Source organism: Monodelphis domestica, chromosome 4 (genome assembly GCF_027887165.1).
Source record: "Monodelphis domestica isolate mMonDom1 chromosome 4, mMonDom1.pri, whole genome shotgun sequence".
Taxonomy (NCBI): domain Eukaryota; kingdom Metazoa; phylum Chordata; class Mammalia; order Didelphimorphia; family Didelphidae; genus Monodelphis; species Monodelphis domestica.
In genome coordinates this window covers 91,373,843-91,394,413 of record NC_077230.1, presented here as the reverse complement: position 1 = coordinate 91,394,413, position 20,571 = coordinate 91,373,843, and the positions used below count along the sequence as shown (strand labels likewise).

The window sequence follows — 20,571 nt, the reverse complement described above, 5'->3', positions numbered from 1 at the left end:
GAAAGGGGGGGTGCTGCAACAAAATCAAGAAGAACATTCCTGTATTGGCACCCATAAATGGGTGTCTTGTTCTGCAAGATAGTCTATCACCTTTTTGTCTAGAAGTATACTAATAGCTAGCATTTATATAATGTTTACTATGTGCCAGATACTGTGCTAAGTGCTTTACAGTTATTATTTGATTTGATCCTCACAACAACAGATGAGGAAACTGAGGCAAATGGGTTAAGTGAGTTGCTCATAACTTGCAAATGTTTGAGTCAGAATTTGAACTTGAGACTTCCTGATTCTAAGCCTACCACTCTATCGCACCACCTGAAGAGAAGACACTCTATTATTGGTCTTTTACATCTGATCAATGTATTGATAAAAGTGCTTAAGTATTTCAAAATTGTCTTTTTTGCAATGTTGTTACTTTGCTCACTACACTCTGCCTCAGCTCATACAGGTTTTCCCAGTTTTCTCTGCAACTGATTTCTTACTGCAGTATGGTATTCTACTACATTTATATGTGATAATTTGTTCCATCATTTCCTGGCTGTTGGGCACCTCATTTCTTTGTCACCACAAAACAGCTACTATGAACATTCTTATACATATAAGACCTTTTCCACTTTTTCTTGAGGAGTATTAGACTTCTTGGTATAGTTCTGAAGGATCAGACACATGTGCATATGCACACTATAGTAACTTGTGGGGCAGAATTCCAAATTGTTTTCTGGAATAGCTGTATTAATCCACCTCTCCTCCAAGTGTAAAAGTGTCCCTGTATTCCTGCAGCCCCTCTGGCATTTATAATTTTCCTTTTTTGCCAACTTTGCTCTAATGGGTATGAGGTAGCAATCTTTGAGGTTGCTTTAATTGGCATTTTTCTCATTTTTAGAGATTTGAAGTAATTTTTCACAAGGCTATAGATAGATTTAATTTCTTCCCTTGAGAACTTCTTGTTCATATCTTTCAACCATTTCTCAAATGAGGAATGCCTTTTATTCTCATAAGTTTGGACTCTCCCTTATATATCTTGGAAATGAGATCCAGATCAGAAAAATTTGCTGCAAAAACTTTAGAAGTCATTGATCCTGGCAACTTTACACCCAAATCTACATCTCCTTTTCACATAAACCCAAGGTCCACATTTATAGTTGTCTCCAAGACAGTACTACTGTTCTTTTGGTATTAAACCTAAAGTGTATAAAAATGGGTCCATCATCTCCCTCAAATAAGCAAACCAAATGACAATTCTGTCTCTCAGCTTCTCCATTTTTATTGCTGTTGCCCACTGCCGCCTCCTTAATTTCCTAGAGCCAAATCATTTATCAAGTTCTGCCTTCTCTTCCTTTGAAATGCCTTGAATTTGCCCTTTTTCTCACTATTCACAAGATAACTGCTCCATTTCAGGATCCCTTTACATTATGCCTAGTTCATTTTATGCTCCAAGGACTGCAGGGGCTTTCAATTTGCCTCTAAATTCCCATTTCAATGCTTTCTGTATAAGATTTGTCTTCTTAAAGTATTATTTTGATAATGTTACTTCCCAGGTGCAAAAAATCTGTAGACCCTCCCTATTGTCTACTGGATCCAATATTAAGTACCCACAGTACACAGAACACCAATGTAAGGGTTTTTAATAGTTGTTTACAATCTTTGTTGTTCAGTCATTTTTCAGTTTTATCTGACTCTTCATGATCCCATTTGGGATTTTCTTGGCAAAGATACTGCAGTGGTCTGCCATTTCTTTCTCCAGCTCCTTTTGCAGATTAGGAAACGGAGGCCAGCAGGTTTAAATGACTTGCCCAGAAGTATACAGCTAGTGGGTGTCTGAGGGTAGATGTGAATTTTCTTTTTGACTCCAGGCTAAGCACTCTCTCTATTGAACCACCTAGTTGCCTTTGTTTATCCTTAGGGTAGTTACAGCAGATGTTGTCTTAATTCTTCCTGCTTCATTCTGTATCCCTCCAGGTTTTTCTGAAACCATCTCATCATTTCTTATAGTACAACATGCAGTAGTAGTCTGCTCATATACTATAATTTGTTTAAACATTCCCCAATTAATGAGCACCTCTCTCATTTCTTGTTATTTCTTACAATAGAAAAGCTGCTACAAATATTTTTGTGGATATGATTTCTTCCTTCTTGGGGTATAGGCTTAAAGAGGAGCTTTTTCTAGTTAGAGGGATTGTTGAATCAGAGTATGCACAGATTTAATGCCCTTTTAGATATATTATTCTCAATTGCTTACCAGAGTAACTAGATCAATATACAATTGCAGCAAGTTCTGTTTTCTTGAAGTTCCTTGAACATTTGTCATTTTCCTCTTTTGCCATCTTTACCAATCTGATGAGAGTGAGGCAGAATTTTCAAATGACTTTAATTTGCATTTCTTTTAGTTATTAAATGATTGGGACCATTTACAAATATGACTATAGCTTGGATTTCTTCCTCTGAGAACTGCCTGTTCTTATCTTTTGATGTGTGATAATAGTGGGTGTCTGCAGGTTCTTCCTGGGCCCTCTTCTCTCCCTGTATTATTTCATTTGGTAATCTCATCAGCTCTCATAGATCTAATCAATTATCATCTCTGTGCTGATGGTTTTTAAATCTTATCCAACCCTAACTCTCCTGACTTAGTCTTACTTGAACTGAATGTCTAGTCCCAAACCGAACTCATTCATTAATCTTCTCTAACCCTTCCCCTTTCCAAACTTCCCTGTTACTACCATAGAGCTAGCCCTATCCTCCTTCCTACTCTCACTCCCCATCCCCTATAACCAATCTGTTGTCAAAGCCTGTCCATTTTTCCTTTGTGACCTCCCTCCTGTGATGGCACCAGTGCCTTGAGGTAGGCTCTCATCAGTGTGCACTCGACAATAGCCTGCTGGTTGACCACTCTGCCATATTCTCTCACTACCACTCAACGCTCAGGGTGATTTTCCTAATCTGATATCCTTCTGCTTCTCCCTCCCCATTCAATAAATTCCACTGGCTCCCTGTCCCCTCCAGGATCAAATAGAAAATACTCTGTCTAGCGTTAAAAAGCAAAGAAACAAACAAACAAAACAGGTAGCTGTGACTCACTGGTTAGAGCATTGGGCCTGGAGTCAGGGAGACCTGAGTTCAAATGCTAGATTCACTGGAGAAGAAAAATGACATCTATGGTCCAGGGGTCACAAGGAGTCGGGTGGTGTTCATGGCTCTGGATGCCCTGCCCCACCCTACCTTTCTAGCCCTCCCCTGGCTTCTCAACCCCAGCTTCATCCCTTCCATTCTCATGGGAGATCAGTTATAAGGAGCTGATTCAGCTTCCTTTCATCAGGAAATGAGCAGGTTTAGAGAAGGGAAGTGGCGTGTTTAAGGTAGCCCAGCTACTCGTGATAAAAGAGGAAGGCAAGCTCCATGTTCAGTGCTCTTGTTTGTTTCTCTTGGTAGGGGCAATCTAGACTCGTCTTACCTGGTTCTCACTGAGGGAAGGGTGCGCTGTAGTTTTGCTTCAACAGAATCATAGACCTAGATTGTACCTTGGAGGTCATCTAGTCTAATACCTTTATTCTTAAATTTATTTTTTATCATGAGCTTAATCATTAGTAAATACAAATGTTCTAATATACAAAGAACACAAAAGTATTGAAATCCTTGAAGCCATAATGGAAGTATTATAACTTTGGGGACAGAATACTTATTTTTAAAATGCATATTAATGATAATAAATTATTTCAATAAAACAATTTTAAAATAAAATTATTAAAATAATATGATTATTAAAATTTGAATAATTAATGATATAAATAACATTATGCCTAATAATAATAATATTAATAAGGGAGTAGCAAAATTGCCCTGTTTGGATTCCCCTTCATCATAGTTCTGAAGTCTTACCAAGGCATTTCCTTTTGCATTATTGTGGTTATTGTGTATAAATTCTGTTTTGGCTCATCTTTTCATCAGTTCATGCAAGTCTTTCCAAGTTTCTCTGAACTCTTTATATTCATCGTTTCTTGTGTTTGGAAGGCATTCCCTTCCATTCACATGCCATGGTTTGTTCAGCTATTTCCCAATTGGACACTAACTTTGTTTCTAGTTTTTTGCTACAATAAAAAATGGTGCTATAAACAGTTCTATACACATGAGTCTTCTACTATGTCTCTGAGCTCTGTGGAGTATAGGGGTCAAGGCTAATGCCTTCATTTTTCACGGATGAGGCAAATGTGACAAAGTATCTTGCCCAATTTAATACTACATCCTTTTCTGAGTATGGTTATAAAATCTCAACCTGTTAGTCCTAATTTAATAGACTCCAATTTGATAGAACTATTCAAAACCTTTTATTCTATCCCTCGAGGTTTTTCTCAGCACCTTCTTTCTTTATCAATCAGATACCATTTCTCCTCCTAATCTTCCCCCTTCCTCCTTTAGAAGCCCTTTGCTCTTCTTGGATACCTTCCAAAGTTGCTACTTTACTGCACCATTCACACCTTGGCATCTCTCCCTCATCTAACATTGCTTTTATGTTTGAAAGCCACTCCCTCCTGGTCATCCACTCTTCTCTCACCTTTGTGTATCAGATAGGATCTCCTCCCCCTTCGTCTGTATTTCCCCCAGAACCAAATGTTTTGTAGATATACAGATATATAAAAATAATTTATATAGAAGTTAAGGAGGTAGCATCTGCTAGCAGTAGTAGTCATAATAGTAATCCTAGTAGTACTAGTAGCTCTCAAATACTGCCTCATTGGATCCTCACAAGAATTGTTTGAAAAATAGTTGAGGAAGTTAAAGCAGAGAGTAAGTGACTTGCCCAGGGTCACACAGCTATTAAGCTGTCTGAACTGGCATTTTCCTGACTCTGGGATCAGCACTTCATCCTAACTACCTCTAATCAATGTTCCTCCCATTATGCCATGCTAGCTTCTCAGTTCAACAAGTGATGTCAGAAAGGCGAAAGAGGTTATAGAAGAGGAATGGGATCTTCTGAGAAAATGAGGGGAGAAGAGGTATTATCTGATTGGTAAGGGCAATAGAAGAGGGGGAGTCCAAGAGGCAGGAGCTTTCAAATATAAAAGTGATGTAAGAGGAGAGGACAAAGTATTCTGAGGTTCAAATGGTCTGTTAAGGTATCAGTTTGGGAAGATATCTTGAAAGGAGGAGAGGGTTTCCAGGCCTGGAAGGGGAGAAGAAAGAAGGGAGAAGATGGTAGCATCAGGGTAGTAGGTACAAGGTCTTGGGATATATTTGAATTAAAAGGATGGGAAAATATGTTAAATACTGGTCTGAAGAGGTAAGTCTCTACAATGTCTAGCACTGTTCATACATGTTATTTGTTCAGTTGTTTTAGTCGTGTCTGACTCTTTCTTGGCAAAGATCCTGGAGTGGTTTAACATTTCCTTCTCCAACTGTTAGTGTCAAAGAATCATTAGAATCAGGGGGGTGTTAATGAGAAGGCACATTGTGTATTAAGGAATGGAAAGGACTGATGGACGAAGGAAAGGATAAAGAAGAATACAAGAACGTTTCCCAGAATGCATAGTATGGTTCAGAATAGACCCAGACTTCAGTCAGTCAGTCAATAAACATTCATTAAGCTCTTACTAAGTTCCAGGCATAGTGCTAAGCACTACGGATCCAAAGGAAAGCAAAAGAGGGCCTGTACTTGGGGAGCTCACAGTCGAAAGGGGGAGATGGCACGCAAACAATTTTGTACACGTTATACAGGGTAAATTTGGAATCATCGACAGGGAAGACGCTTGATGCAGGAGCATCAGAGAAGGCTTTCAGTAGACAGGACGGTTTTATTTGGGACCAAAAAGGAGCCATGGAGATGAGGAGGGAAAGCATTTTGGAATGGGAGCCTCAAACAGGCTCGTGGGAGAACAGCAGAAGGCCAACGTCACTAGACTGCAGACTGCCTGTGAGGGTGTTAGTTGTAGTGAGACTGAGAAGGGAATGCTCGGAGAGAGACCAAGCATGGAGTGTGACAATCAGGCCCAAGCTTCAGGAAGGCTGCTTTGAAAGCTGAGGGAAGAGCGCGGCCTAGAATTGGGAGAGATTTGTGGCAGGGGGAGGACCCGCGGGCTCACGAGAGGCCGAGAACCTGCCTCGGGGTGTGAGCAGCGGGTGGATGTAGGAAGGATGTTATGAAGAGGGATGAAGGGCAGACAAGGGAGGACCAGTGATGACGCCAGCATTGGAGCCTCGGTGACTGGGAGGATGTTTTAGAAAAGTCAAAGAGGGAGGGCTTCCGGGGATAAAGAATTTTGGAGTAGGCTTGTTTTCATACAGGTCTTTTAAAAGGTCAGGAATTTGATATTTCAATTCATCCTTATTTAAGGTAGCCAACAAACGATCAGTCTAAAGTTTTACCAGTCAACTGCTATGCCACTATGTAGAGAGATAGTTAAGGGTTGGCCTCACCACAAAGATTTCTTGACTTCCTAGTGGCCAGGTATATGCTTAGCCCTGGGGACCCCCCAAGTGGCTTACACTCCAATAGGGGAGACACGTAAACAACTGCATATACAACATATGTACACAGCTAATTGGAGGTAATTTCAGAGGGAAGGCACTAGTATTCAGGAGGACTGGGAAAGGGAAGGTGAGATTTTAACTGAGATTTGAAGGAAGCCAGGAGATAGAGATGAGAAGGGAGGGTGTTCTAGAGATTTAGGGGACAGCCAGTGAAATTAGCTAATATGTTTGTCGTCCTGTTCTAGGAAGTTCAAGAAAGCCAACATTCCTGGATCATAGAGTATATGAAGGGGTATGAAGTTTAAGATTGGAAGGTAGGAAGAGGACAGATTGTGAAGGGTTTTAAAACTTCTCCCTGCCTCAATTTCCTGATCTGTAAAATGGAGATAATAATAGAGCTTTGTATTTGGCCCTGGAGGTAATGGAGAGCCAAGTGCAAGAGAGCCTATCATTTTAATTAATCTAGATTGATGTATATTACCAGATTGAAGGTACCTCAGAAGGTCCATTTTAGTTTAATAAACTTAATAAAATAAATAAAACAGGGTTTAACAAAATAAACCCTGTTTTAGAGAACAAGATAGTTGGTTGAGAAAGGCTTTGTGGATTAAAAGAAAATTAAAAAAACATTTTTTTATATTTTTGAGTATATACCTTCTTCCTTTCCTCTCCAGTCAATCATCCCTTGTAACAAAGAATAAATAAAAAGGAGGAAAAGGAAGTAGTTCAGCAAAACTTATCAATATGTCAACTGAGTTGGACAGTATATTGCAGTGTTCCACACCCATGACCCCCTGCTTTTGCAAAGAAACGAAGAGGTGCATGTTCTTATCTCTTCTTTGGGGCCAGATGTGGTCATTTTTGTTACTGTGATCAGTTTCAGTTTTTTGTCCTTCCTCTGACATCATTGTCATCATTGCCTCTGTTGTTTCCCTGGTCTGTTCCACTCTGTCAGATCCTATAAATCTTTTCATGTTACTCCATCTTGTTGTTCATCATTTTTCACAGCACAGTATTTCATCACATTCACTTGAAAGTTTAGTCACCCAAGTGCCCTGCTGTTCCTTAGGCATGAAATTCCCTCTTCTATCCCCTTGCCTGGGTAACTCACTTTCTTTTTCTTTTTTTTTAAATTATTATATTTTATTTGATCATTTCCAAGCATTATTCGTTAAAGACATAGATCATTTTCTTTTCCTCCCCCCACCCCCCATAGCCGACGCGTAAGTCCACTGGGCATTAGATGTTTTCTTGATTTGAACCCATTGCTATGTTGATAGTATTTGCATTAGAGTGTTCGTTTAGAGTCTCTCCTCTGTCATGTCCCCTCAACCTCTGTATTCTGGCAGTTGCTTTTTCTCGGTGTTTCCACTCCCATAGTTTATCCTTTGCTTATGAATAGTGTTTTTTTCTCCTGGATCCCTGCAAGTTGTTCAGGGACATTACACCGCCCCTAATGGAGAAGTCCATTACGTTCGATTATACCACAGTGTATCCGTCTCTGTGTACAATGTTCTCCTGGTTCTGCTCCTCTCGCTCTGCATCACTTCCTGGAGGTTGTTCCAGTCTCCATGGAACTTCTCCACTTTATTATTCCTTTGAGCACAATAGTATTCCATCACCAACAGATACCACAATTTGCTCAGCCATTCCCCAATTGATGGGCATCCCCTCGTTTTCCAGTTTTTGGCCACCACAAAGAGCGCAGCTATGAATATTCTTGTACAAGTCTTTGTGTCCATTATCTCTTTGGGGTACAGACCCAGCAGTGCTATGGCTGGGTCAAAGGGTAGATATTCTTTTGTCGCCCTTTGGGCATAGTGGGTAACTCACTTTCATGCATGTACCTTCTCACCTCTAGAGATTTAAAATCTCTAAATCTGAAGCTTCCTTCAAACTTAGCTTAAGTGCCCCTCCTTCCATGAGTCTTTCCAGATCTCCTAGCTGCTAATGCACCCTGAACCTCCAAATTATTTTGTATAGATTTTATATTTTTCATTTCACTTCTATGCTATTTCCCTCAATAGAATATAAGTAGATTCTTTGAGGGAAAAAACAGATTTGTCCTAAGGAGATTTGTCTTTAATAACATCCAGCTTTTACATAAGTTTACAAAGCACTGTGCAGATCTCATTTTATCCTCATGACAACCCTAGGATGTAGGTGCAATTATTATCCCCCTTTTATAGATGAAGAAACTGAGAGAAATAGAAGTTAAGTGCCGTGCTTGGGATCCCACAGTAAGCTGGAATAGATTAAAATTGCCTTCCTGTCCCCAGGCCTAGCATGCCATACATCATGTCACCTCGCTGTCTAAAGACAAGATGTCTCTGCATCCCTATTGCCTAGCACAGTCCTTTGAAAATAGATATTCAAGAAATACTTGATTGATTCACAGAACAAACTAAACAGAAAGCACTTTACATAGCATTATGTACACAGATCGTGGAGAAGTGAGTCCTAGGAGATCTTGTAAGCTAGTGTGATGCTTTGGAATCAAAATCAGAAAATGTTGGTCCTTGCCCCAGTTCTTCTCCTAAGTAGCTGGACAATTTTAGCTTAAATTACTTCATCTCTCTCTAACTCAGTTTCCTCTAATGAAAAGTGAGTGAACTGGATTAGATCAGATCATGTTCATAGATGATAGGCGGATGGGAAAGCATGAACCTCCATCCGCTATGGAAAAGCTTTTTGAAGGAATGTGTATGTGAGGGGTTTAGGATCCATTGGAATAGTGGCTTAGAGAAATCTTAAGAGGCTACTTGACAATGCAATTTTAGAAACACAGGGAGGGCGATTCTCGGTAGAGCCCTGGATTGTTGGGCTGTTTGGTAAACTTGAGGTCTTAATCAGGGATGTGTTCCAACAGTTGTTAAATTTTCAGTATAAGCATTTACACCTCAGAAATTGGCCAAAAGAAACCCAAGAACTCAATTTATTGTTTTTCCGATTGCCTAGGCTTAAGATAATACTGGAATACAGACGAAACTTAAAAGACAGGCAGCTAAATGGCAGAGTGGATAGAGTGCCAGGCCTCATCTTCCTCCCTTAGTTCAAATCCAGCCTTAGACGCTTACTAGCTATGTGACCCTGGGCAAGTCACTTAACCCTGTTTGCCTCACTTTACTCATCAGTAAAATGCATTGGAGAAGGCAAACCACTCTAGTATCTTTGTGAAGAAAATTTCAAATGGGATCACAAAGAGTCAGACATGACTCAAATGACTGAACAACACCTAAAAATGTATCTTGTCTATATTTCTCTCCAGGGAGCCATTTCTTAGTCATTTACCCCGGTCGTAGCCATACATGACACGTTTTTTTGCCTGGTGTTGGGAAACTCTTCTGGCTAGGGTCAAGCAAAAGTGTGGCAGGCAAGTGTAAATGACTTGGCAATAAGATAAATATTGTGCTATGGTGGAAGAAAAGAGTCCTTGTCCAAAGTGGCATTTGGCAAAAGGCGACAAAAGCTCTTAGCCGTTCGACGCCCTGGTCCTAGCTCCATATATGTCAGCAGGCGTCAGGTGGAGAACGGCCGCGGGCTCCCAGAGGGCAAACGCCCTTTGTCAACAGAGCCGAGATCCTGAGAAGAAACCTGTCCAACAGGAGCTGGCTCTGCAGCTGCTGACGCGGCCCCAGCCACCGGCTCTTCTGCCGGGTCTCCCAATGCTTGTGCTCAGCGGCTTTTTGGCTTTTATGGGACACTTTCAGGGACCCTTTTGAATTGATGGCATTCTAGGATTTAGAGGTGGAGGGAGCCTCTGAGGCCATCAGATCTAACTCTTGCCTTGAAGGAGGAAGAAACCAAGAGCCAGGGTGATCTAATGTCTTTAGGGTCATGGATAATGAGGCAGCGTTGGCCCACTGCTGCTTCTCCCAATCCAGTGTGCTCTTCCCTCTAGGGTGAGCAGGACCTTTCTGAGGTCCCTTCAGTTACTACTTCTTCGGCAGGGCATCATCTCTTATTTTGTGGGAAGTGGAAAGAAGCGGCACTCCTTTGTACCTCCAGGCAGTAAAGTAACATTTTATCTGTTTTGTATCAGAGAGGGAATCCCTCCCAAAAGGGATGACGGCGAATAGCATAGTAGAGCACTGGATTTGGGTCAGAAGACCTTGATTCGCATCCCAATTCAGCCACTTCATGCCTGTGGCTTTGGGTAAGTCACATAATGTCTCTGCACCAGAGTTTCTGAAAATGAGAGAAGGGGTAGATTAAATCGGCAGAGCCCTGCTTTGCTCTAGGCCAGTGGTTCTCACCCTGTCTAATGCCGTGACCCCGCAATATAGTTCCTCGTGTTGCGGTGACCCCAAACCAAAAAATGATTTTGGTGGCGACTTCAAAACTGTCATTTTGCTACAGTTCTGATTTGGAATGTAAATACCTGATATGCATTATGTATTCTCAGTGCTCCAAATTGAGAGGTTGAGAACCGCTGCTCTAAATGATAGATTTCCTCATCTGAAAAAACAAAAACCTTTGGTCTACTTGTTATTGACTATTTCTTTAAGAAAGAAAGTTTTATTACAAATTTGAAGAAAACAAAATAGCAAAAAAACAAACAAAACCAAAAACAAACCTGAAGACTCACCAGTGTGGGGGCTAGGGAGAAGGGAAGAAAATCTGCTTTCGATCAAGGACATTTGAAGAGTTGAATTGTTTCTCTGAATAGTCTTTTAATAGAGTGGAATATGCCCACAATTATAGAGTTAAAAAATCTAGGAAAAGAAATACCTCTATTGAGTTAACAATGAAAATACTGTTTTTAAAAAATCAAGCCTTGGGGGCAGCTCAGTAGCTCAGTGGATTGAGAGCCAGGCCTAGAGGTGGGAGGTCCTGGGTTCAAATTTGAGATCAGACATGTCCTAGCTCTGGGATCCCAGACAAGTCACTTAACCCCCATTGCCTAGCCCTTATCACTCTTCTGCCTTGAAACCAATACATAGTATTGTTTCTAAGGTGGAAGATGAGGGTTTATTGTCTTGTTTTTAAACATACTGCTTTTTAAGGCAATGAATTTCAGCCTTGAATCAAATTCTTCTTTAAACTTGGGCCCCATCTCAGTTTGCAAATGGTCAGCTCTCTGCTGATAGGCCTCAACATAAAAGGCAAGGGATTCAAACACAGGCAGATGTGTTCCTGGGGTGGAAGAATTTAAATTATTTCCAGAGAAAATTATTTATCTGGTGAGAGAGAGAGTGTGTGTGTGGGAGAACAGATCTCCTTTCCTATTGCTATTTTTTCTCAGATTGATATCAAATGTGCCTTCCACCAAGACATACTGGGAAGACAGGGAGGATAGCTTGTGATAAAGTTACCCCACCTACCTCCCCCAATAGATAATCAACAGAGAAGCAGATTTTGACTCAATAGAAAAAATCTTCCTAACAACTTGATTTTCTAAGCATTGAGTGAATTATCTTGGGAGTCTCCCAAACATTAGTGGTCTTCAAGCAGAGAATGGATGACTTCTTGCCAAGGATATTGTAGCAGATAATCCTGTTGAAGTAGAGATGGTATAGATTAGATTTCAGGACTTTTGAGCTTTCTTCTAAATCTTAGAGTTTTTTATTCAAAATACATAGTCACCAATTTATTAATATTTAGCTATGGGAAGACATTTTGGTGCTGTGGAAGCAATCTTTGGTTGGAAGGAAAGAACCCGAGTTCTAATTCCAACCTACCTCTTGATATCTGTGTGACTGAGAAAATCACTCAACCTCTCTCTCTGTTGGTTTCCTCCCCTGTGAAACGAAGGGCTTGTATTCAGTAGCCACCAAGGTCCCTTCCATCTCTAAAATCTATGGTTTTATTATCTTGTGATTCATGAATAATTATTACCAGTTATTTTAAGACATCAAAGGCCCATGATTTGATTGGTTTAGGTGTTCTCTCCATAGATGCTTCCATGCTTTTTCTGAGCTGCTTTGCCTGGAAAAAAAAAGTCATTAGGTACCTCTAACCTTGGCTAGGTTTTGTAGATTATAACACATTCAATGATTTGGGAGTTATTTATTTAAAATGTGTATTTCTTCATATGTAAAAACAATGTTTAACCTTTGCTTTTTGTCATTGCGAGTTCCAAATTTTCTTCTCCCCCTCACTGAGAAGGTAAGCAGTGTGATAAAGGTTATACTTGTGTAGTCATGCAGAAGATGACTTCTTATTAGTCACGCTGTGAAAGAAAACCCCCAAAAGTCATCAAGAAAAATAAAGTCAACAAGAGAATGCTGTAGCCGCATGGGATTCCATCAGTCGTTTCTCCGCAGATGGAGAGCATTTTCGGTCATAAGCTGTTCAGGACTGCCTTGAATCTCGCTATTTCCCAGAATGGCTAAATCATTCACAGTCGACCCTTGTACACTATTGCTGTTTCTTTGTAGAGTGTTCTGGCTCTTCCTCCGGATTCTTCTGAAACTGCCCCCTCCGTTTCTCCTAGCACACTACACAGCCACAGGCCACAATTTCTTCATCCGGTCTCCCAGTTGATGGACATCCTCTCCATTTTCGATTCTTGACCACCTCAAAAAGAGCAGCCACAAATATTTGTGTGTGTGTACATACATATAGACATCCTTTTCCCTTTTTTTTTTAATGTTTAAGAGCACCATTATTTAAAAACCCTCCCAAGGTTAGTTTGTCTGTGCTTCATTTCCTGTCATAAAAAGGGATCTACGTACAAAATATGTAAAATAAGTCAAATTCATAAAAAACAAGCAATTCCCGGAATGATAAATGGTCAAAAGATAGGAACAGAAGGGCAGCTAGGGGGCTCGGTGGATTGAGAGCCAGGCCTAGAGATTGGGTTCAAATCTGGCCTTGGACTTCCTGGCTGTGTGACCCTGGGCAAGTCACGGAATCTCATGACTGCACCTCTGCCTTGACACCCATATACAGTACTGATTCCAAGATGGAAAGTAAGGATTTTACCAAGAAATGGAGGAACTCTCGGTGATTGGGCGGCCATTACTAGCTCTATGGCCCCGGGCCTCGGTGCCTAATCCCAACTTCCTCCGCCTAGAGCAAGCCCCCATTTGTTAAAGCGCCGTCTACACGCTGGCTTCGGTTCACCAGAGCCCCGCGGGCTGGGACACAGGAGGACCTCCCAGCATCCTCGAGGCGGAGCACAACCCTCCGACATCTTCCAGCACAGGCCCTGGAGTCGGGGCTGGATTCCCGGCTCGCCTCCCAGCCCACGCAGTGCATCGCTGGGGGAGAAGCAGCGGCCGGCCAAAGTCCTGTCTCCTCTCCTCCACCATCCCGAGCGGCAGGGGCCGCCGCCGTCATCCCGGCGGGTAGCTGGGAAGTGCTGGAGGCCAGCTTCGATCTCGCGCCAGGGCCTCCCAGCTGCCTGGCACCCAGGGGATGCTTAATCCTGGCGAGTTGACAAAGCCTTCACCGTGTGCCAAGCACTGGGCTAGAGTCAGAAATAAGGACGCCATCCCCGCCTTCCGGGACATCTCTCCCGCTCCAGGCTCTCCTCCCTCTCCTCGCCAGCTTCCCAGGCCTCCGCAGGGTGGTCGGACTACAGAGCCCGGGGAAAGGGAGGACCAGCAGTGCCTCTTTTCTCATTCACCCTAGGGGTAGGGTTAAGAAGAAGAGCTCTACCGGGCAGCTCCTCCTGGCCCCCCGCAGCGGGGGACGACAGGCTGAAGAGTTTACCGCTGCCCCGCCCTTCTCTAGCGGAGTGACTGTGGGCGCGTCACCTATCTCCTCCACCTCTCCTTTGAATCCGCCTCAAGCGCTCACTGCGGCGTGAGCGAGCCCCGAGCATCGGAGCTCCAGGGGACTGCGATCCTTATCTACGAAATCAAGGATCGGACTGGGTGCCCCGGAGGCCCCCTTCCGTCTTTAGTCCCAGGATCCTAGCAATTCTGCGGGACGAGGAGAGCAGTAACTTGTACTCCCTCCCTGGGGGGGCACATCATGCACTGCTGACACAGTCCCTGCGGCCATGTCACGTGTTGGCCTCCAGTCAGGAAGAGCCGAGCTCAAATCCTCTCTCTCGGGCGCCTTCTTTGCGGGGTGACCCGGAGAAGTCGCTTTACCTTTCCTCAGACTCACTTTCTTCGTCTGTAAAATGGGAACAAGAGCATCCACTATCCAGGGTTCGGGGGAGGACCTTCTCCGTTAGGGTGGGGCAACTCGGAGCTGGAGGCGTGGCGGGGCCACGTGGCGGGGTGGGGGAAACCTAGAAATGGCGAGCAGAGGAGGAGCTAGTCGGGCTGGATGGGGGGAGAATCGGGTCCCCTGCCACGAGGCTGGCAGCGATCTGCACACCGGAGGGACAGGTGAGGGGGGCAGGGGATGGGGATGCGGCGGGGGTCTTCCCGGGACGGCTCCTCGCACTCCAGGAGAGAGATTCTCTCGGATAGAAAGGGGAAGATGGGGAGGGCGTGTGCCATCGTTTCTTCCTAGCCCAGCTCCCTTCCTGCCCCTTCCACGCGTCCTCCGTGTCACTGCCCCCCGAGGAGGAGAGTCCCCGGGTCCCGGGAGCTGCGCCTGGCCTCCGGGTAACGGCGAGGGTAGGGGCGACGCGGCTTTGAGCCTTAGACTGGGACTCGAGACGCGATTGGGTGACACGGAGTCCCGGGGATCCAATTAGAAACGTTCTGTTTGAGGGCAAAGCCAGAATCACCTCTTGGGACCCGGAGGGAAGAGGGGGGGCACGGTAAGAGCTGGAGGCACGTCTTTCACCCCGGGCGGCCCCTCTCCTAAAAGGGGGCGTCTTATCTAGGCTGCACCCCCACCTCGTTCCCGAAGCCCCCGAGGCTTCCCTTTGCCTCGCTCCGGTTGGTGAACTCCACTAGCCAGAATGGACGTACCCTGGAGCGTGGGCACGATGCCCCGCTGGACCTCTCATTTCCAGCTTGCACCTGCCCTTACGGAGCAGCCCTTTGGCCTCCAAGTCGGGTTTAAGGCCCGCTTCGGACGCATCCGGGCTGTGTGTCACCCTAGGCAAGTCCTAAGACTAGTGGCTGACCTGCCCTTCCTTATGGAGAGGCGCCCGCAGCCCATGGGGCCAGTTCTTCTAGGGCCTCCAGCCGGCCTCCCACTGTGCCCCCAGGCTGCAGAGAGGGCTCCTCGGGAGCCACTGAGGGCTCGGGACTGTTCCCCTTTCAGTCTTGGAGCCTCAGCCTGCCCTTCAGGTGGCTAGCAGCCCCGGGTCACTCAGTAGCAGCTCTAGCAAGGCTCCTTTTATTAAGGACGAGCGCACTGTCTAGTTGGGGAGATGACTAGAGTTCTTGGAGAGAACACATAGAATCAACTAATGAAGAGCTGAACCATATACACACACACACACATATATGGGGATAAAAGGGCAAAGGTGGTCAGGGAAGGCTTCCTGGAGGAGGAGAGATGATCACACCTTTGCACCTAGAAGAGATGCTAGAGGTCATTTCATCTAACTCTTGTTTTTCAGAAAAGGAAACTGAGGGTTAGGTGATTTGCCCCAGGTGGTACAGGAAGGGGCAGAGCTGGGATTGAAACCAAGATGACTGGACTCCCAATCTAATAGTCTTTCCATCTCACCACATTACTTCCCACACTGGATCCTCAAGGAAAGGTATCTGAAAATGGGTGATGGACTTGGGGAGGGGGAAGGGCATGTAGCATTTACAAGGTATAGAGGGATAATCAACATGACGCATGTGTGGCGTGGGGGGGGGGGTCAATGAGGACACTGGCCTGACCTGGGATATTTGCCCTTCAGACTCACCTCCCTGCCCACTGGACACTCTGACCTCCAGAACCTTATTCAGTGGAGGATGTCACAGGCTGCCCATGTTCAGGAGCTCTTCCATGAGGAAGCCCATCAGGTATATGGGGAAAGTGAGGGATCTCTGAGGAAATGACTTCTGAGGGCGTTAGCCCTTAACTGGCCCCGTGGATCATCAGACAGAAGGGCTAAAGGGGAAATACTTGCAGTCGACTCAATTGTCCATACACAGATCATTTATTGCGGTAATTTATGAGAAATGTTCAGATATAAGCCAGCTCAATAATGTTTGGATATTGTTTGCTTTCCATGACCTTCGTCTCTCAATGTCTTCATCTCCCCTACCCAAGGAGTCCTCCATGATAACAAAAAATAAAAAAGAAGGGAAAATAAAGCAACTTAGCCAAACCACACAGCTATCAATCAGGCTGACAGTCCATGAAGTATTCCACATTCATATTCCCTGACTTCCGTGAGGAAAGGTCCATTCTCATGTCTTTTCTTTGGGGCTTAGTTCAAGTTATTTTAATTTTAATTACACAGCACCCAAATTTTTAAAAAAAGTTTGCATTGATGTTTTTTGTTTCTTACCTTATCATAGTTATGCCTAGTATCCTTCCTCCTCTCAGAGAACCAGTCTATATAACAAATAATATTAATTTTTTTTCTTTCTTTCATTTACATTTTGATTTCCAAATTCTCTTCCTTCTGCCTCTTCCCCATCCATTGAGAAGGCAAGCAATTGATATGCATATGAAATCATACAAAACATATTTCCATTTTAACCATGTGGCCAAAAAAAGCAAGAAAAATAAAGTAACTGAAAGAAAATTTTGGAACCTGCACTCAGAGTTCATTTCTTGCCTCTGGATCTAGATAAGAGTTTTCATCATGAGCCTTTGGAATTCTCTTGGATGAATCTGGTCTCAGATACTTCTTAGCTGGGTAACTCTGGGCGATGGGATGGCCTAGCTAGCCCTTGCAGCTCTTCTGTCTTAGAACTGATCCTAAGACAGAGGGTCACGGTTAAAAAAAATGGTCTTGAATCATTGTTTTGATCAGAAAAGCGAAGTCATTCAGAGGTCATCGTCCTTTACAATATTGCTGTTACTGTGTGCGATGTTTTTATGGTTCTGCTCACTTTACTTTGTTCCCATAAGTTTTGCCAGATATATCTACACCCTTCCCTATAGCACAGACAGTATTCTGTCACAATCACGTATCACAACTTGTCTAGCATTCCCCATTGATAGGTAGAGCCCCTTTTGTCCAGTTCTTGGCCGACACAAAAAGAGCTGCTCTCGATAGTTTCGTCTATGTAGATTCTTTCCCTTTTTCTTTGTTCTCTTTGGGCTCCTGACCCACTCGTGATATTGCTGGGTCAAAGGGTAGCCTCAGCTTTAAAGCCATAATTCCAAATTGTCCTCCACAACTTTGCCAACAATGCATGGTATCCCCCCCCCCCCCCTTCCCTTCCCACATTTGCCTTCTCCCTTCTCTGTTGTTTGCCAGGCTGGTAGCTGTGTGGTGCTACCTCAGAGTGTTTCACTTTGCATTTCTCTAATCAGTCCTAATTGAGAGTATGTTTTCATTTGGCTACTGGTAGCCTCGATGTCTTCTAAAAACTGCCTGCTTCGATCCTGTGGCCACTTATCAGTTGGGGAACAGATCCTAGTCAGCATTTTGATGAAGTCATTATTCCCCCAGCCAACTCTGCTCCATAGCTTCTCGGTTGTGGTCTTGGTGTATTAGCTCTTTTCTAGCACACTCACATCCGAATCCCAAGCGCCTCGACTGCAGCCTTGAACCATTCATCTTTATATCTTGATCTCTGGTGCTTACTTGCTGGATGACTGACAGCCTTACACTGACAGCGGCGTCTCTTGGGAGAAGCACAAACTGACACGGCCCACGTGGTGCTGGTCATCGATCAGTAATGAAGTTCGAACTCCTCCAGGGGCCGCATTGGATATTTGAGTGCTAAGCAGCCAAGCCAATAGAAAATGTGTGATAAGCATCAAGTGTAGCCCCAAGCCCCAGTTTTACAGACCCAGTACAGCTGCCTCCCCCCGCTATCGAAGCACGTGCGCTCCAAGAATGGAAACTCATTTTGATATCAGCTGAAGCTAAAAGGGCAAATCTGCTTCCAAAAAGAACAACAAAAAAATCGTAGAATTCTTTTTAAAGGCTGGTAGATTGCTGGAGTGTGTGATGTGCCGTTTTATCTGCAATTCTCCTTTGTTCCCTCTTCCCACAACACCTGGGACAAAGTAAGGCCGTGGAAAATTCCTAGCAGAATTGACTGCCGCCACCTCCACTTCATGGATACAGAAATAGAGTGGACTACACTGGAAATAAAATCCCTAATTAGAATCAGAATTTTGGAGACTGAAAGGGAACTTAGAGTTATTTAGTCCAATCACTCTGTTTTTCTAACGAGGAAACAGATATTCAGAGAGGTAAGGAGACGTATTCCAAGTCACACAATTGGTTAGAAACAGAGATAGGACTGTGTTTCTTTTTTTAAAAAATCAATTGTGAACATCTATGATTTTGTGATCATTGTTTTAGCTTATTTTTCTTATTTTGTATATTTTTCTTTTTTTTTGGAATTTAATTTTTGGCCCCAATTACATGTAAAAACAGTTTTCAACATTTTAAAAAAGAATTTTGAGTCCTGAGTTCTCCCCCCCCCCCCCCCCCCATGAGATAAGCAATCTCATAGAGACAGGATTTTGTTTCTAAGGTCACAGAGCTCACCAGGCCTCGTGAAAAATCCCTGTCACTGGATCTCAGAGTTGGACTCAGTGGTTTAAGCCAATCTAGACCCTAAAAAGAATCCCTTTTAGAACAAAGCTCAACAAGTGGACATCCAGACTCCAGATGTAAATGCCTTCAATGAATGAATAATTGAGTGAAAATGCATTCATTAAGCATTTACTATATATACACGCATTAGGAATACACACGGAAAACCTAGACAGTTCTTGCCCCTAAGACGCTTACATTCTCACGGAGGGAAACTACACAAAAAAGAGAGTTCAGCTTCAGGGAAAGGGGGTGCCATGGGGACAAGAAGGGCCAACCTGGGTGCTTGAGCTGGCCGGGCTGGTCCTGGGCCTTCGTTGAAGGGGAGCCTGCGGTTGCTTGAGGTAACGACGGTGCCTTTATTTTGGCTTGGTTTGGTTTTGTGTTGTCCTTTCAACCCGCTCCACTTGAAAGGAAGCTTTTCCTCACACCAAGCCTGTGTCTTTACAGCCGTCCTTGTCTCCCCTGGCTCTTCCCTCCAGAGGCAGGATGCTCTCCCTGCTGTCTGCTCCTCCAAGCCACTCTCTGAGGGCCAGTCATCCGCTTTCTGCTAACGCTTTTCATTCCGCTGACCCCTCCAGCCTTAAAAGACATTCCCTTGATTTTATGCCCTTCTCAGCTAAATCTTTTTGGAAAAACACATACACGTGGTGTCTCTGTTGAGAGGGAAAGTCTTTGGGATTTTACCTTGATTGATGAGGCAGAGCTCGGGATTTAGAGAATTAAAAGGGGTGTATTAAATGTATTTAGGATGAGGGGCAGCTGGGTGGCTCAGCAGGTAGCCAGGCCCAGAGATGGGGGGTCTGGCCTCAGACACTTCCCAGCTGGGACCCCCATTGCCTAGCCCTGACCACTCTTCTGTGATACAGTGAAGCCGCGATAAATGATAAGATAGGGAGGGAAGACTGTAAAGTGTTCTGGTTCTCCCCACTTCTGTTTGCATCATTTCATGCTGGTCTCCCCAAGCTTCTCTGACACTTATCCCTCTTCATTGGTGTCTGAATTGCCAAATCTAATAGGCTTTTTTTTGCCCTCATCCTTCTTGACCTCTCTCCAACAATGGATACTCTCTTAAAAAAAAAAAAAGTTCTTTTACTCAATTACATGAAAAAACCATTTTTTAAACTTTCATTTTTAAAAAATTTGAGCCAAATTCTCACCCTCTCTTCCCTTCTTCCTCCCACGATAACAAGCAATCTGACAAAGATGTTAAATGTGTAATAATGTAAAACATCTTTCCATATTGGTCTTTTTGTGAAAAAGAAGTCAACAATGAGGGCAGCTGGGTAGCGCAGTGGTTTGAGAGCCAGGCCTAGTGATGGGAGGTCCTGGGTTCAAATCTGGACTCAGACACTTCCCAGCGGGGTGACCCTGGGCAAGTCACTGTTGAGTAACTTGTACTTGTCACTTGTCAAGTGACAGTACTGATTCCAAGACGGAAGGTAAGGGTTTTAAAAAAAAGTCATCGAGCAAACACAAGTGAAGAAATAAAGTAAAATATAGCATGACGTGGCCTGCATTCAGATTCCATCAGTTCTTTCTTTGGAGGTGGATGGCATTTTTCAGCATGAGCTCTTGGGGATTGT

At 43.8% G+C, this 20,571-nt stretch overlaps 1 protein-coding gene and 1 long non-coding RNA gene across 3 annotated transcripts in view; one reads left to right on the top strand and one right to left on the bottom strand.

The window, feature by feature from the left end:
• Nucleotides 1–12,453: 12,453 nt before the first annotated feature.
• LOC130453661 (uncharacterized) lies at nt 12,454–14,607 on the bottom strand. Its single transcript, XR_008911135.1, has 2 exons — nt 14,521–14,607; nt 12,454–12,978 (listed from the first exon to the last, which is right to left on the bottom strand). It is a non-coding gene; the product is annotated as an uncharacterized LOC130453661 (long non-coding RNA).
• A 22-nt stretch (nt 14,608–14,629) lies between these two features.
• The window catches only part of LOC100020503 (solute carrier family 12 member 8), a 40,566-nt gene continuing 34,624 nt past the window's right edge, over nt 14,630–20,571 (top strand). Inside the window, exons 1-3 of one of the 2 annotated variants that reach the window (XM_056793579.1) lie at nt 14,630–14,747; nt 15,881–16,024; nt 16,172–16,277. In XM_056793579.1, coding sequence (XP_056649557.1) covers nt 16,227–16,277 — 51 coding nt within the window. In that variant the 5' untranslated portion in view covers nt 14,630–14,747; nt 15,881–16,024; nt 16,172–16,226. The remainder of the gene's footprint in view (nt 14,748–15,880; nt 16,025–16,171; nt 16,278–20,571) is intronic. The other variant, XM_056793580.1, reaches the window with a different exon arrangement.